Source organism: Phyllobates terribilis, unplaced genomic scaffold (genome assembly GCF_046119375.1).
Source record: "Phyllobates terribilis strain yellow unplaced genomic scaffold, ASM4611937v1 Scaffold_11__3_contigs__length_659146591, whole genome shotgun sequence".
NCBI classification, from domain to species: Eukaryota; Metazoa; Chordata; class Amphibia; order Anura; family Dendrobatidae; genus Phyllobates; species Phyllobates terribilis.
This window is the reverse complement of record NW_027362771.1, coordinates 130,005,236-130,021,870: the sequence shown is the minus strand read 5'-3', so window position 1 is coordinate 130,021,870 and position 16,635 is coordinate 130,005,236. Positions and strand designations below refer to the sequence as shown.

Sequence of the window (16,635 nt, the reverse complement as noted above, 5' to 3'; positions counted from 1 at the left end):
AGTCAATGAATGCATTGCAATGACATCAGCTTGGCTTGAGATCTGAGGGATGATCCTCTTTCTCAGTGAGCTTAGTGTAGTCGGTCATTAAAGTGTAGATTATCCAACTTTTTAACTGCTACCTTTCCCCTGTTTTAATTTCTTTAGTACACTGACCTACGGATTTTGACTTCAGCTGTCTGAAATGAATCTAATATTTTCTTTTATCAGGGCTGCTAAAACATCACCACAATACTAAACAATGGACCTCTACTTAATGCTCTTCACATAGGACCAAAAAACCTTGATGAAATAATCTCTAGTATTTGGTTATCATTTTTAATTTCCCAACTCTCATGTTTCACGTGTCTGCTATTTTATCTCCTTAGTCTCCAACTGTTTTGATTTAATTAGAATTTTTTTCTTATCTTCTCAATACTCTTCTCCACCAGATAAATTAATGTTATCCTTTTGTCTGTCACTGATGTTTTAGTAGGCATAGTAATGGTAAGGCAACGACTTAGAGGTAATAGTAGACAAAGCCTACCCAATTTAGTTATCTACTAAATCAACAACTATCTGTAATAAGCAATTTATCAAGAAAAATAATACTCTTGAAGCTGTCGTTGGCTAATCCATGTTACATGGATAGTGAATAAACGCTCCCAATAATTTATAAAAGAAAATATATATTTTTAAGGAAAAAATATTCTTGCTCAAAAGACAATAATTTCAATATGCAAAAACTGCCAATATATGATGTATACATGGTGAGAATAATATCAGTAAGAATACATTCCATGTGTTAAAAACAGGTTCTTACCCATAGAGCAAAAACAGGGTGTTCACTACTTCATGAGGATGTCAGGGTATTTTTGTATTTAATAATGCTGTTTATAATATACCACACCAGTGGGGTTTTTTATTTCACTGCTGGTGTGGTACCGATATTGTTACCTGCCCCTAGTATTATACTTACCAGCCGCCATCTTCTGCTCTTCATGGCATTGCTTCTGTCTCATTTTGCCATCTTGTGACCACAACCTCTGACTGACCGGAAGTCAGTGGAAGTCTGAGGGCTTCTTTCTGGCCTTGTTCTGGCTCTCATAGACTTACATTGAGAAGTGACCTCCAGCTCACCCAGCAAACACTGAAGAGATCTGGCAGGTCACAAATAGCAGAAGAGGACTACAGCGGCACCGAGAACAAAAAAGATGGGGTTGGTAAGAATATTAATAGGGGCAGGGAACTTACATTAGTGATATTACTCCAGGGGTGAAATAAAAAAAGAGCTGAGGTGGTGCTTTCAATTTCTATGTCAGTGACTCTGAAGAAGTACCAAGTGAATTCACAGAAAATGTCCAACTTCACAAATGAGAACTTCCGGCCAGCAGCCACCATCACCGATAACAGCTGATCGCGGGGGTGCCAGGTGTTGGCTCCCAGACGATCAGACTATATTTGGCTTCCCTTTAAGAGCGAATCAGGATGCACCAGTCTTTTTTCTTAGAGTGGAGATAAAGTTTCCTAATTATCACCTAGAATTGCTCCGTCTGCTCGACTTGGAAAAAAGAATGGAAGCCCAAGGATCTGGGATTACAATTTATTGTATATCATCTTACGATAATGCAACATGGAGTACAGCATAGATATAGCTACTTCAGATGGAGGAGAATAGGTCTATTAATGTAGATGTAGACTGGTGACTATGCATTGTTTCATATTTTCCTATTAAATGTGACAAAATTTTCTTCTTGATTTTCATATTTAGCTGGCTTTCAATTTGCCTGAAGATTGGTGGGGATCCGAGTCCTGAGACCCGCAGCAATCATAAAATAGACCTCCGAAAAGAGCACAGCTCAGCAGACCGTGGAAGCCTATGTTTTCTATTCAATCTGTACTCCGAGATGTTTGCGAGCTCTGATGGGAGCTGTGCACTCCTGAGTTCTCAGGACACAGACCGCTATCAGTAGGCATGCACTGAGCGTTCTATAATAGATTGTTCAGTCTGCATAGGCTGCCATCATTCTCAGAAGCATGAGTCCTATTTACACAGGGTGATTCACTGCCAAACTCGATTATCTTTTGGGCAGCACAAAAGATCATCCAACGAACGGGAATTTTGCTCATTCACCGAATGATCGGCAGCCTGTTTAGAATGCATGATTATCAGGAAAAGAGCATTCCTAGGAACAATCATTCATGATAATTGTAGTGCCGGCGTCCCTGCCCTCTGCTAGGCAGGGACGCTGTTCCCCTCACCGCTCTGCTCCGTGCCCGGCGTCCCTCTCCCGCTCTGCTGGCAGAGCGCGCTCCTTCCCGGCCACTGTGCTTAGGGCGCGCGCGCGCGCCCTCCCTCTTAAAGGTGCCGCGCGCGCCGTCCTAAGGAGTCCCCGGCCAATGGCCGGAGGACTTTACCATATATAAGGCACCTCCTCCAAAATGGAGGTGCCCGAGCAATGTTGCACCGTTCTACTCTGCTTCAGCCCTCAGGTCCCTTGCCAGTTACCTGCCAGTTACCTGCCAGTTACCTGCCAGATTCCTGCCAGCTTGCTGTCCTAATCCTGCCTGATTTCCTGTTACCTGCCTGCCTGCCTGAGGTCCGACGGTCTGCCTTACAACTCCGGTCAGTCTGTCTAAGGGCCAACTTGCCCGCTCACCTGGGAGCGCACATCAGCTACCTGCCTGCTTGCCTGAGGTCCGATGGTCTGCCTTACAACTCCGGTCAGTCTGTCTATGGACCAGCTTGCCCGCTCACCTGGGAGCGCTTCTCCGCTACCTGCCTGCTTGCCAGCCCGGAGGCTCCGCTGTCACGTGCTGTGACCACCAGCTATTCCAGACTCTTGCCCGCTCACCTGGGAGCGCTTCTCCGCTACCTGCCTGCTTGCCTACCTGGAGGCTCCGCCGTCACGTGCTGTGACCACCTGCTATTCCAGAGACTCTCGCTTGCTCACCTGGGAGCACACATCCTCCATCTGCCTTGCTAGCCTACCTGGAGGTTCAGCCATCACAGGTCGTACCTACCCTTTATCCAGAGACTGCCCCGGTCACTTGCCGTGACCTCCAGCCCGTTCTTCCAGAGACTGCCCTGATCACTTGCCGTGACCTCCTGCCCGTACACCCAGAGACTGTCCCGGTCACCTGCTGTGACTGCCTGCCTGGTCGCCACCCGCTCCCTTACAAGGACCGCTCCCTTGTATAGTAGCCCAGAGGTTCCGCCTCCCAGACCCGTTACAGTTTGCTCGGGCCATGGAACCCGGTGGCACCCAAGCTCCCTCGCTCTCGGACCTGTGTCATGAACTGTCCCGTCAGAGGTCCCAACAGGAGTCCATCCTGGGTCACCTGCGGAATGTCAATACTCGCCTGGACACTCTGACTGCTCCACCAACAACCTCCGCCAGTGCCATGTCTCGCAATCCGGCAGCTCCGCTGTCCACTAACACCATGATATCCTACCCCGGACCTTGGCTTTCTGCACCTCCTCGCTTCGGAGGCGACTCAGCCCAGGCTCGGGGCTTCATAAATCAGTGCACCCTGCACTTTGAACTATTGTCCCACCAGTTTAACTCCGACCGAGCCAAAATTGCATTCATCATGTCCCATCTCACCGGGGAGGCCCTGGCCTGGCTAAATCCTCTATGGGAGAGAGGAGACCCCCTGGTGTCCAACTTGCCTGCTTTTCTCACGGCTTTCCGGAAAGTCTTCGACGAACCCGGACGGAAGACCTCATCCGCATCATCGTTGCTACGCCTCCGTCAGGAAAATCTCACCGTGGGCCAATATGCCATACGGTTCCGTACCCTTGCCTCGGAGCTGGCCTGGGATAACGACGCTCTGGTTTCCGTCTTCTGGGAGGGTCTGTCCGGCCGTATTAAAGATGAACTTGCCGGTCGGGACATTCCTACCACTCTCGATGACTTAATAACTCTTGCCACCCGGATTGACCTACGGTTCCAGGAGCGTGCCAGAGAGGTCACCCGTGAGAGGAGGTTACCACGTCTAGCTCCTACTTTTCAGAAACCCGTCACTCCTTCTGTCTCTAACCAGGTACACCCTCCTGAGCCTATGCAGGTCGACCAGACCAAGATGGTCAAGACCCGTCAGGACTTACGCCGTGCCGAGGGGACCTGCTTCTACTGTGGCAGTAAGGAGCACCGGATCCGTGCCTGCCCGGAGAGGTCGGGAAACGCCTGTGTCTAGGTTCGCTCAGAGAGGTCCACCTAGACAAGAATAAATCCTCTCCATCCCTGCTATTGTCAGTTTCAATCGTCTACGGGGAGAACCGTTATTTCGAACTAGCCCAACTGGACTCTGGAGCAGCCGGGAATCTTATTTCACAGTCCCTCGTAGAGAAATACCGCATCCCCACCAAACCTCTGGCTGTACCCTTGTCTGTTGCTGCCGTGGATGGGGGGCTCTTACCACGCCCCATCCAACTCATCACCGAATCCATTACTCTGCAGGTGGGAATGCTGCATTCTGAAAGTATCTCCTTCCATGTTCTGCCTGGACTCTCTCACGCCCTCTTGCTAGGCCTACCTTGGCTCCAGAAACATGCACCCGTTCTTGACTGGCAGACCGGAGAAGTCCTTCGCTGGGGACAGGGCTGCCATAAGACCTGTCTGGTTCCCGTTCATCCCGTCCGTCCTTCTCCTACCCCAGCTAATCTACCTGGACTTCCGATTCCTTATTGGTCTTATGCTGATGTCTTTAATAAAAAGGAGGCAGAGACACTACCCCCTCATAGACCATACGACTGCCCTATCGACCTGTTACCTGGTACTTCTCCTCCCCGTGGGCGTATTTATCCATTATCCGCTGCTGAGACCCGGTCGATGTCCGAATATATTGAGGAGAATCTGGCCAGGGGATTCATCCGGAAATCTACCTCCCCGGCGGGAGCAGGCTTCTTTTTCGTCAAAAAGAAGGACGGCTCTCTCCGTCCCTGTATAGACTATAGAGGCCTTAACCAGATCACGGTGAAGAATAAGTACCCCCTTCCGCTCATTCCGGAGTTATTTGATCGTCTGAGGGGGGCTAGAATCTTCACCAAACTGGAACTCCGTGGGGCGTACAACCTGGTTCGTATCCGTCAGGGGGATGAATGGAAGACGGCATTCAACACCCGGGACGGCCACTATGAATATCTGGTAATGCCCTTTGGCCTCTGTAACGCTCCTGCCGTCTTTCAAGAGTTGGTCAATGACATCTTCCGGGACCTTCTCTACTCCTGCGTAGTGGTGTACCTGGACGACATCTTGGTCTTCTCTCCGGATCTCCAGACTCACCGGAGGTATGTTCGTCAGGTCCTGCTCAGGCTCAGGCAGAACCATCTCTACGCTAAATATGAGAAGTGCCTCTTTGAGCAGACCTCGCTTCCGTTTCTGGGCTACATTATCTCTCAGACCGGCCTACAAATGGATCCTGAGAAACTGTCTGCCATCGAGAAATGGCCCCGTCCAGAGGGGTTGAAGGTTATTCAATGGTTCCTGGGCTTCGCCAACTATTACCGCCTCTTCATCCCGCACTTCTCTTCCCGGACTGCCCCAATTTCCGCGCTCACCCGTAAGGGTACTAATCCCAAAGAGTGGCCGCCCGAAGCAGAGGAGGCCTTTCTTTCCCTAAAACAGGCCTTCTCTTCCGCCCCGGTGCTGCATCGCCCGGACGGCAACAAGCAGTTCTTCCTGGAAGTTGACGCCTCCTCCTCTGGAGCCGGAGCGGTACTTACTCAAAAATCATCTTCCGGGAGAATGGTAACTTGTGGCTTCTTCTCCAAACTCTTCTCCTCTTCTGAGCGCAACTATTCCATAGGAGACCGAGAGTTATTGGCCATCAAGCTGGCGTTGGAGGAGTGGCGTTACCTACTCGAGGGGGCTCTTCATCCGGTAATAATTTACACTGACCACAAGAACTTGGCTTACCTCCAGCATGCCCAGAGACTTAACCCGCGCCAAGCCCGGTGGTCCTTGTTTTTTGCTCGCTTTGATTTTGTTCTTCATTTTCGCCCGGCTGACAAAAACGTCAAAGCAGACGCCTTGTCCCGATCCTTTCTGGTGTCCGATCTCGAGGAAGAACCTAAACATATCATCGATCCCGCCAGAGTAATGCAGGTGGCTCCCGTGAGTCTAAATCGTCTCCCTCCCGGTAAGACGTTTGTTTCAGTACCTGATCGGGAGAAGATCCTACACTGGGGCCATTCGTCTAAACTAGCTGGCCACGCCGGTCAGAAAAAGACCCTCTAGCTTATTGCCCAGCACTATTGGTGGCCTACCCTGCACAAGGACATAATAGACTTTGTTTCTGCCTGTGTGTCCTGCGCCCGCAACAAAGTCCCGAGACATCTGCCAGCCGGATGCCTCCTTCCGCTTCCTGTACCTGCTGCCCCCTGGCAGCATATAGCAATGGACTTTATAACTGATCTCCCCGTCTCTGCCGGTTGTACGGTCATTTGGGTGGTCGCTGACCGCGTTTCCAAGATGGCTCACTTTATTCCCCTGCCAGGCCTTCCGTCTGCACCCGAGCTGGCTAAAGACTTTATCCGCCACATCTTCCGTCTTCATGGCCTGCCCCTCCACATCGTGTCGTATCGTGGGGTACAGTTCACCTCACGTTTCTGGAGAGCCACTTGTAAACTACTAGACGTCACCCTGGACTTCTCTTCCGCTTACCACCCACAGTCCAATGGTCAAGTGGAGCGGATCAATCAGAACCTGACCAGTTACCTCCGGCACTTCGTTAATGCCCACCATTCTGACTGGGTGGATCTCCTACCATGGGCCGAGTTCTCTTATAATAATCACGAGAGCGAATCCTCCTCCAAATCCCCGTCTTTTGTAGTCTTTGGTCAGCATCCTCGGATTCCTTTTCCTGTCTCCACCTCTGTGGACAACCCGGCTGCGGAATCTCTCGTTAGCAAATTTTCCTCCATATGGGAGAGTACCCGGTCCGCACTCCTTCTGTCATCCGAGCGTATGAAAAGACACGCTGACAAAAAACGCCTGGATCCTCCACAATTTCGTCCAGGAGATAAAGTCTGGCTCTCATCTAAATATGTTCGACTCAAGATACCTTCTTACAAGTTAGGACCTCGGTTCATCGGCCCTCTGGAGGTCATCAGTCAGATCAACCCGGTGGCCTATAAATTGAAACTCCCGGCCAACTTACGGATCCCTAACTCCTTCCATGTATCTCTCCTCAAACCCGTGGTGCTTAACTCTTTTTCCAAGTCTACAGGTACGCCTCCTGCTCTGGTTTCTGCTGAGGACGAGTTTGAGGTAGAGAACATTCTTGCCACCAAAAGGGTAAGAGGAAAGACCTTTTTTCTGGTAGATTGGAAGGGGTTTGGTCCTGAGGAGAGAACGTGGGAGCCCCGGGAGAACATCCATGCCCCTCTCATCCTAGCTAAATTTCTATCTGGCCTAAAAAAGGGGGGGCCTAAAGGGGGGGGTACTGTAGTGCCAGTGTCCCTGCCCTCTGCTAGGCAGGGACGCTGTTCCCCTCACCGCTCTGCTCCGTGCCCGGCGTCCCTCTCCCGCTCTGCTGGCAGCGCGCGCTCCTTCCCGGCCACTGTGCTTAGGGCGCGCGTGCGCGCCCTCCCTCCATCTTAAAGGGGCCGCGCGCGCCGTCCTAAGGAGTCCCCAGCCAATGGCCGGAGGACTTTACCATATATAAGGCACCTCCTCCAAAATGGAGGTGCCCGAGCAATGTTGTTGCACCGTTCTACTCTGCTTCAGCCCTCAGGTCCCTTGCCAGTTACCTGCCAGTTACCTGCCAGATTCCTGCCAGCTTGCTGTCCTAATCCTGCCTGATTTCCTGTTACCTGCCTGCCTGCCTGAGGTCCGACGGTCTGCCTTACAACTCCGGTCAGTCTGTCTAAGGACCAACTTGCCCGCTCACCTGGGAGCGCACATCAGCTACCTGCCTGCTTGCCTGAGGTCCGACGGTCTGCCTTACAACTCCGGTCAGTCTGTCTATGGACCAGCTTGCCCGCTCACCTGGGAGCGCTTCTCCGCTACCTGCCTGCTTGCCTGCCCGGAGGCTCCGCTGTCACGTGCTGTGACCACCAGCTATTCCAGACTCTTGCCCGCTCACCTGGGAGCGCTTCTCCGCTACCTGCCTGCTTGCCAGCCCGGAGGCTCCGCTGTCACGTGCTGTGACCACCAGCTATTCCAGACTCTTGCCCGCTCACCTGGGAGCGCTTCTCCGCTACCTGCCTGCTTGCCTACCTGGAGGCTCCGCCGTCACGTGCTGTGACCACCTGCTATTCCAGAGACTCTTGCTTGCTCACCTGGGAGCACACATCCTCCATCTGCCTTGCTAGCCTACCTGGAGGTTCAGCCATCACAGGTCGTACCTACCCTTTATCCAGAGACTGCCCCGGTCACTTGCCGTGACCTCCAGCCCGTTCTTCCAGAGACTGCCCTGATCACTTGCCGTGACCTCCTGCCCGTACACCCAGAGACTGTCCCGGTCACCTGCTGTGACTGCCTGCCTGGTCGCCACCCGCTCCCTTACAAGGACCGCTCCCTTGTATAGTAGCCCAGAGGTTCCGCCTCCCAGACCCGTTACAATAATCATGTAATGTAAAGAGACCATTATCTGACATTGTTATCATGTTCTGTGATGATAATCAAAAGATATTTCTGCCCAAGAGGTTAGTCTATTGTGAGGATCAGTGGTGAGTATAGAAACTGCAACATTTCAGGATTATTTTTAAATTTAGATAAAAACATGTAAAACTAGAAAAGAAACTTCAATTACAATTAAAATATATTCAACATATGTTTAAACAATAGGTTATTTTCTGATGATACAATCCATTGACACCCCATGATACATTGAGGTAGCAGATGTGTTACTATTCGAGCAAAGATTTAATAAATAAGTCCACCATGGATGAGAATAGCTGCACTCATTAGTCTCAGAATCTCACTACAAACTTAATCACAACAGAAGTTGATATTTTGACCTCAAAGTGGCAGAAATTAGACTTTCAACTCGTTAATTAAATCCCAGGAAACTTTTGTAGACATGGAAGCTTCAGCTTGAATTTGCATGATTTTTATACATTTATATACTGCTAAAGTTTAGATAGTCTAGAACGCATTTAGAAGACGGCTTCATTTAGCCTATCTCTATAAACTAGGTAAAAGAGATGAGTAACCAGAAGTTTGCTTACCGAGGAGATGTTTATTAGGTATGAGGTGGGTCCAGTTATAACAAAGGGTTGACACCAGCTGATATTAACACTGTTGGGTGATGTGGCAATGACTGTAACATTTTGTGGTGGTCCATCTGCAGCTGTAAATTATGTCAAATTGTAAATCTGGTTTATATAAACATAACCTTTATGAAATCAATCACAAATATTCAGGCTGCAGTTAAGAAGCAAATCAATTACACAGAGGAGGATACAGGCAAGCAGAAATATTGGATACCTTCATATTTAAGAATAGTGACAACTTTCATAATAACTTAATATTTTCTTTGTATTTACCATATAAAACGCTCTTACAATTTGACCTTGGGATGAGAAGTATAGTAAAGCTCATTTGTATGCCACATTTATGCACAGAATGTTCTGCTGAATACAATTTGTTAGATACAAAGAATAGAATATATTGCTTAGATTTTCCATTACATAATATTAATATGTTAGCAACAGAAAGTTGTTAGATTTGAGAACACATCATATAACATAGTAATTGTCTCTAGTATAATGAAATTAATTTAATCAAGAATCTGATTATTCTTGTTTTAAAGGGAATCTGTCACCAGGTGTTTGCTACTCCTTCTGGAACAGCATAATGGAGGGGTAGATACACTGATTCCAACGATGTATCACTTACTGGATTGCTTGCTGTCATGGTGATAAAATCATTTTTTTCTCTTTTGCAGATCTAGCAGTTATCTGATTACTGAGCTCTGTATAACCCCGTCATCACAAAAAAAGAGAAAAAAAGATGGTACATATACAAATGCGCACACCTTCCATCCACAAATAGTATAAAATTACAAATTTTATTAGACCTCACTTTAAAAACATTAAAAACATATGTATTTACTAGTACCCCAAAAAAACAAATATACAGCATGAGTGAAAAAAGTTCCATGTTAAAAGAAGCAGCATATAATGTTAGGTGAAATAGCAATGCATGCTGTGTTTACCAGTTAGTAACCCTAATCCAAATATGGAGATACAACATCTAAACCCACGTCCAACTATATCTAAAATAAAGGGAAAAGGGGGCTTTTTGTTGGAGTGGTTCTCCCAACAAAATCAATAATTGGATGGCACATAGGATGTAATGTACAGTATAAAAACAAACCACTCACAGATCTATATCATACACAATCTGTCATAAAGCATCAATAGCTAGGTGGTAAGTATAACAACAACTATACCATACAGGCCACTAAAAGACCATACACAATATACAGTACATTGTGAAAGTATTTGGCCCCCTTGAACTTTTCTACCTTTTGCCACATTTCAGGCTTCAAACATAAAGATATAAAATTCTAATTTTTTTGGGAAGAATCAACAACAAGTGGGACACAAGCGTGAAGTGGAACGAAATTGATTGGATATTTTATACTTTTTTAACAAATTAAAAACTGAAAAGTGGTGCGTGCAATATTATTCGGCCCCTTTACTTTCAGTGCAGCAAACTCACTCCAGAAGTTCAGTGAGGATCTCTGAATGATCCAATGTTGTCCTAAATGACTGGTAATGATAAATAGAATCCACCTGTGTGTAATCAAGTCTCCGTATAAATGCACCTGCTCTGTGATAGTCTCAGGGTTCTGTTTCAAGTGCGGAGAGCATCATGAAGACCAAGGAACACACCAGGCAGGTCCGAGATACTGTTGTGGCGAAGTTTAAAGTCGGATTTGGATACAAAAAGATTTCCCAAATTTTAAGCATCTCAAGGAGCACTGTGCAAGCGATCATATTGAAATGGAAGGCGTATCAGACCACTGCAAATCTGCCAAGACCCGGCCGTCCCTCTAAACTTTCATCTCGAACAAGGAGAAGACTGATCAGAGATGCAGCCAAACGGCCCATGATCACTCTGGATGAACTGCAGAGATCTACAGCTGAGGTAGGAGAGTCTGTCCATAGGACAACAATCAGCCGTACACTGCATAAATCTGGCCTTTATGGAAGAGTGGCAAGAAGAAAGCCATTTCTCAAAGATATCCATAAAAAGAAAAAGTGTTGTTTGAAGTTTGCCACAAGCCACCTGGGAGACACACCAAACATGTGGAATAAGGTGCTCTTGTCAGATGAAACCAAAATCGAACTTTTTGGCCACAATGCAAAATTATATGTTTGGCGTAAAAGCAACACAGCTCATCACCCTCAAAACACCATCCCCACTGTCAAACATGGTGGTGGCAACATCATTGTTTGGGCCTGCTTTTCTTCAGCAGGGACAGGGAAGATGGTTAAAATTGATGGGAAGATGGACGGAGCCAAATACAGGACCATTCTGGAAGAAAACCTGTTGGAGTCTGCAAAAGACCTGAGACTGGGACGGAGATTTATCTTCCAACAAGACAATGATCCCAAACATAAAGCAAAATCTACAATGGAATGGTTCAAAAATAAACGTATCCAGGTGTTAGAATGGCCAAGTCAAAGTCCAGATCTGAATCCAATCGAGAATCTGTGGAAAGAGCTGAAAACTGCTGTTCACAAACGCTCTCCATCCAACCTCACTGAGCTCGAGCTGTTTTGCAAGGAAGAATGGGCAAGAAAAAAGTTCAATAGGGCTAAATACTTTCAAAAGGCACTGTATATAAGGCTGCCTAAATGGTCTAATGTATCAAGCCATATCACCCATGAGGTAGGATAAGGAATCAGTGCAAGGACCCACGCTTATCGCTGTGGAACACAGCTTCATCAGGGAGGGTAAGCATGCTTTTGTTGGGAGAACCACTCCAACAAAAAGCCCCTTTTTCCCTTTATTTTATATATAGTTGGATGTGGGTTTAGATATTGTATATCCATATTTGGATTAGGGCCACTAACTGGTAAACACAGCATGCATTGCTATTTCGCCTAACATTATATGCTGCTTCTTTGATCATGGAACTTTTTTCACTCATGCTGTATATTTGGGTTTTTTTGGGTACTAGTAAATACATATGTTTTTAATGTTTTTAAAGTGAGGTCTAATAAAATTTGTAATTTTATACTATTTGTGGATTGAAGGTGTGCGCATTTGTATATATGCCATCTTTTTTTCTCTTTTTTTTGTGATTACTTGCAATTGGTACATTATGTCGCACCCTAATTTATTATATAGGTTGTGCATCCTTTTCCCTTAGTTTTCCTACCTGTTTAACCCTATCCACAGCACTGATTGACAGATTTCTGTCCATGTACAGTGTACACAGAAAGCTGCCAATCAGTGGTAGGGGTGGGGCTAAGCAAGGCTCATGAATATGGAGGGCTACATGGCAGCAGGTTTACTAGTCATAATTAGTGTTGAGTGAATTTGTTCGACATTTCAAATTCGTGCTCGGGGTTCCGACTTGTTCACGCCAAAAAATCGGCTTCGTCAACCAACATCCCTGATTTTCCATGCTGTCATGCAGATGTTATCTGCGTGACTGTGTGGTAAATCAGGGATGTTTGTGGGTGGAGACGATTTTTTGGCGCGAACAAGCCGGAACCCCAAACACGAATTTGAAATGCCGAACAAATTCGCTCAACACTAGTCATAATCTCCTGCTAAAAGAACAGTGATTTTATCAAAATGACACTATGTAGCCAAGTAAATGACACATCGCTGGAATCAGAGTTTCTGCTACTATGTTATGCTGCTCTCAGATGGAATAGCAATAACCTGGTGACAGATCCCTTTAATACTTCACAGATTTTTTTGTCAAGTTATCTTACCAGTTTTATATCTATTTCTTAGTCATTTATTAATGCAGAATAATTGAACAAAAAATCTACTTTTTAAAGGGAAACTGCTTAGTGGGAATAGTCCCTTGTATGAACATTTTGACAAAATAGTATCTACCACCATGTACCATATTACCGACAAATCTAAAATCCATTCCAGACCCTATTATTTATTTGGTCTTCCATCTGCTGACAAGCCAAAGGCGATTGTGCTAGTCATTTACTGACAAATTCTATACTTTTAATTTCACTAAACTGGAAGTCCATAGACCCCTCGCACTATAAAGATGTGGTACTACAAGATAGATCTCATCTGTAGAATCCTTGAGCTGGCAGACTGGAAGAAGGAAAATCATATCAAGTTTGAGTCAGCCTTGAACTCTTGGACTTTCAAGGAAAGAGCTCTGCCTTCTGGAAAGCTAATGCGCCCGTGGCTATCTACAGCGGTTGAAATAAATATTGAACACATAGCCAGTTTTCTAAGTAAACATATTTCTAAAGGTGCTATTGACATGAAATTCTCACCAGATGTTGGTAACAACCCATCCAATCCACGCAGGCAAAGAAATAAAACCATAGATGCCCATAAATTAGGTTATGTGTAATAATGAGAAATGACACAGGGAGAAAGTCTTAAACACAGATGAGCGGACCTGTGGAAGTCTGGGTTCTAGTACCCGACCCCAACTTTATTCCAAAGTTGGGTTTGGGTACCAGAACTGTACCCAAACTTAAACCAGAACCCAAACCCCATTGAAAACAATGGGGACCCAAACTTATGAGCTGGAAAATTCTTCTCTCTCTCACGGACTTCTCCCAAAACTCTGAAAATTGCAACGGACTGCCAGGAAAAGTCTGAGTTCGGTGTTTAGCACCAGACCATAACTTAGAGTTCGCTCATCTCTAGTGTTCAATACTTATTTCACCCACTGTATAAACTTTATTGTGCCTGGTTTCTTTAAATTATAGTTTGTAGAGAAACAATAACTCCTTTCTTCTCCCTGACTCTCATATAGAAGTGAGTATGACTGCAGAATCAGACTTCACTGTTTTTTTTGTGGTCTGAAACCATGGTCACGTCTGCATAGAGACTGTCTGCACAAAACAGTAGTCTATTTTAATGAAGAAGGTCATTTTTCAGTAAAAATGTTTGTTAAGGCTACTTCAAAAGAATGTTATTTTTTTACCTCTAATGGGATCTCATATTGTTGCTTGATAAAAACCTAAAAATTAGAAAACACAAACTGCTGTGTAACTCTCCATGCAGTTTTATTCTGCATTTTGTAGGAATTTTTAACAACATCTTAATAGTAAAAATAATCATTTCAACCTCATTGGATTCTATTCTCATAAATCAGCATGTTCTAAATCTGAAATCTGCAGATTTATTATTTCCTGTCTTTTTGTGTGTGTTAAAACTGTTAGAGAAAAATTGGCAGAAGTTTATAAATCATGGCAATTTACTGACTATGGATAAAACATCTCTCCTATCATAATCCAATCACTTCCGCTCATAAGTACTTTTGCCCTGGTTTCCACAATAATGCATTTACTGTAACTAACAAGCATCATTTCCTGATTAACATGCTTCTATCCTTGCACAGGAATGTGATTCTTATAGAGGTCAGGGTCATCTTTGCAATTCATCTGTGTCGTGATACTGGGGTAGTTGTAAAAGTATTCTTACTGACTACAGAATCTGGAGAACCAATCATGTGTGTCTATAGAATGAAAACTTAAAAAACAATACAGGTAAAAATGAACTCGTCATTTCATTCTCCACATTGCTGTAAGATATTTTTTTAAAAATTACAGGTTTAGGGGTAAAGTTATTCCAATATTGTCTCATCTCCTTCTAGAAGATGATTAAGGCATATACACAACAGGAGGTGCGGACTAAAGGCCACTATGAATGTGTGACCGGAGTACAAGATGAAAGGGAAAGACAACAATCTACAGGTTTATTACTGAAAATACTGGGAAAATTAAGATTTTTTTTTATTTGGAGCCCCGTGTCTAATTTTTTTAGTTTAAAACTTGTATACCATAAAATTAACTAGAAAATGGCATTGTTCATTTGAGATTCTCTTAATATTTATTTTTTACGAATCTTGAAACTAAGAAAGTTAATATGTATTTAGTATTAGTATTCCATTATTGAATTTGTAATTAAAACATAATGTAATTTTAGATGTTATATTTCATTCTTTTACATATATTTAAATAGGTTGTTTGGTTTGGAAAGCTATTCTCAAATACATTTCAGACTCTAGAAGACTGAACATGTCCATGTAGAAGCCAAATAATTTCAATATGCAATTCTTCATCTTTTTTTATAGTTGTGCTGCAAAATAATTAAACATTTGCTGGTGGGTTCCACAGGTTCATCTATATAATAGGAGTCCCAAGGGCAAATAAATGTCACATTAATTGTCAGGGTGTATATTATTTTTATGCTGTAAGTGACATTGTCCACAGAGTGATCTATACTTAATAATAATTGATAATAATTTGATAATAATGTTTAATGTTACCAATAAAACTCAATGAGTGAAGTCAGATTATAGGCAAGGTCTAGGGGGAAGTCCTTATAAAAAAGCTTTAAAGAGAACTTGTCAGCAGGATTTTGCAAAGTAAAGTAGACATGTGGCCAAATTGGCGCTGTGATACTGATTAAAATGATATCTGTAGTGAAGAAATCCGTTTTGTGTTTTTTGTGTAATCTTTGTGTGAAGTTTTTGTTTAATGATATCTTCGTGCATTGTGGCGGACTTGTGGGGCAGGTCTTATCTTGGTGCTCTGGTCCCTTATTCATCCTCCTGTCTGATTGACAGATCACTAATCCGTCAGTGTCCTGCCTCCTATTTTAAATATAGCCCCGGCACAATAATTGCGCTCCACCATACCGCTGCACGTCCAGCTCTACCCTCACCTACTGTATCCTCACCAATCCCTTGTAGACTGTGAGCCCTCGTGGGCAGGGTCCTCGCTCCTCCTGTACCAGTCGCTGTCACATTGTTTTCAAGATTATTGTAGTTGCTTTTGCTATGTATACCCTTTTTCACATGTAAACCGCCATGGAATAAATGGCGCTATAATAAATAATAATAATAATAATTGTGTACAATGTATTAGAAAAGCTCACATTTTTTTGGATTAGACTGTTTTATGTCAGCAAGTAATTGTGCAAATGCACACACTATGTATGTCACCCTAGATGATGGATAGCAACATGGATCAGCTGAGAAATATATGTTTGTGGCATGAAGTATTTCCATAGCAATGGCGTCAGTATTCAGGACAGTGTAAATTGAGAGCTGCGTTTAATGGGTTGAATGGCAGGGAACTCTAATTTCAGTTCCAAGTCACATTGATAGGATTGGTAACAGCTGACCTTTGTAATGGCACCACTCTATATAATGCAATTTATTACACAGATATTGGGTGCTGTATGTACTTTAACCCCTTACGGACACAGCCAATTTTCCATTTTGCATTTTCATTTTTTTTCCTCTTTCAAGAACGTCAACTAAGGGCTCGTTTGTTTTGCAGGGTAAGTTGTAGTTTTCAATGACACCATTTGCTTTATAATATAATGTACTTAAAAACAGGAAAAAAAACAATCCTGTCATTGTGTTTTGGGTTTCATTTTTAGCGGCTTACAAAAAATTCTGAAACTTTGTAAAAAAAATTTGGTTTGGCCTGCCACCATTTTCCGATACCCATAGATTTTTATT

The 16,635-nt window shown here is 44.4% G+C and overlaps 1 protein-coding gene across 1 annotated transcript in view; it reads right to left on the bottom strand.

The window, feature by feature from the left end:
* PTPRQ (protein tyrosine phosphatase receptor type Q) overlaps positions 1-16,635 on the bottom strand; it is an 814,679-nt gene that overhangs the window by 132,996 nt on the left and 665,048 nt on the right. Inside the window, exon 46 of the mRNA XM_073651596.1 lies at positions 9,158-9,279. Within this exon, the coding sequence (XP_073507697.1) occupies positions 9,158-9,279 (122 nt within the window). The remainder of the gene's footprint in view (positions 1-9,157; positions 9,280-16,635) is intronic.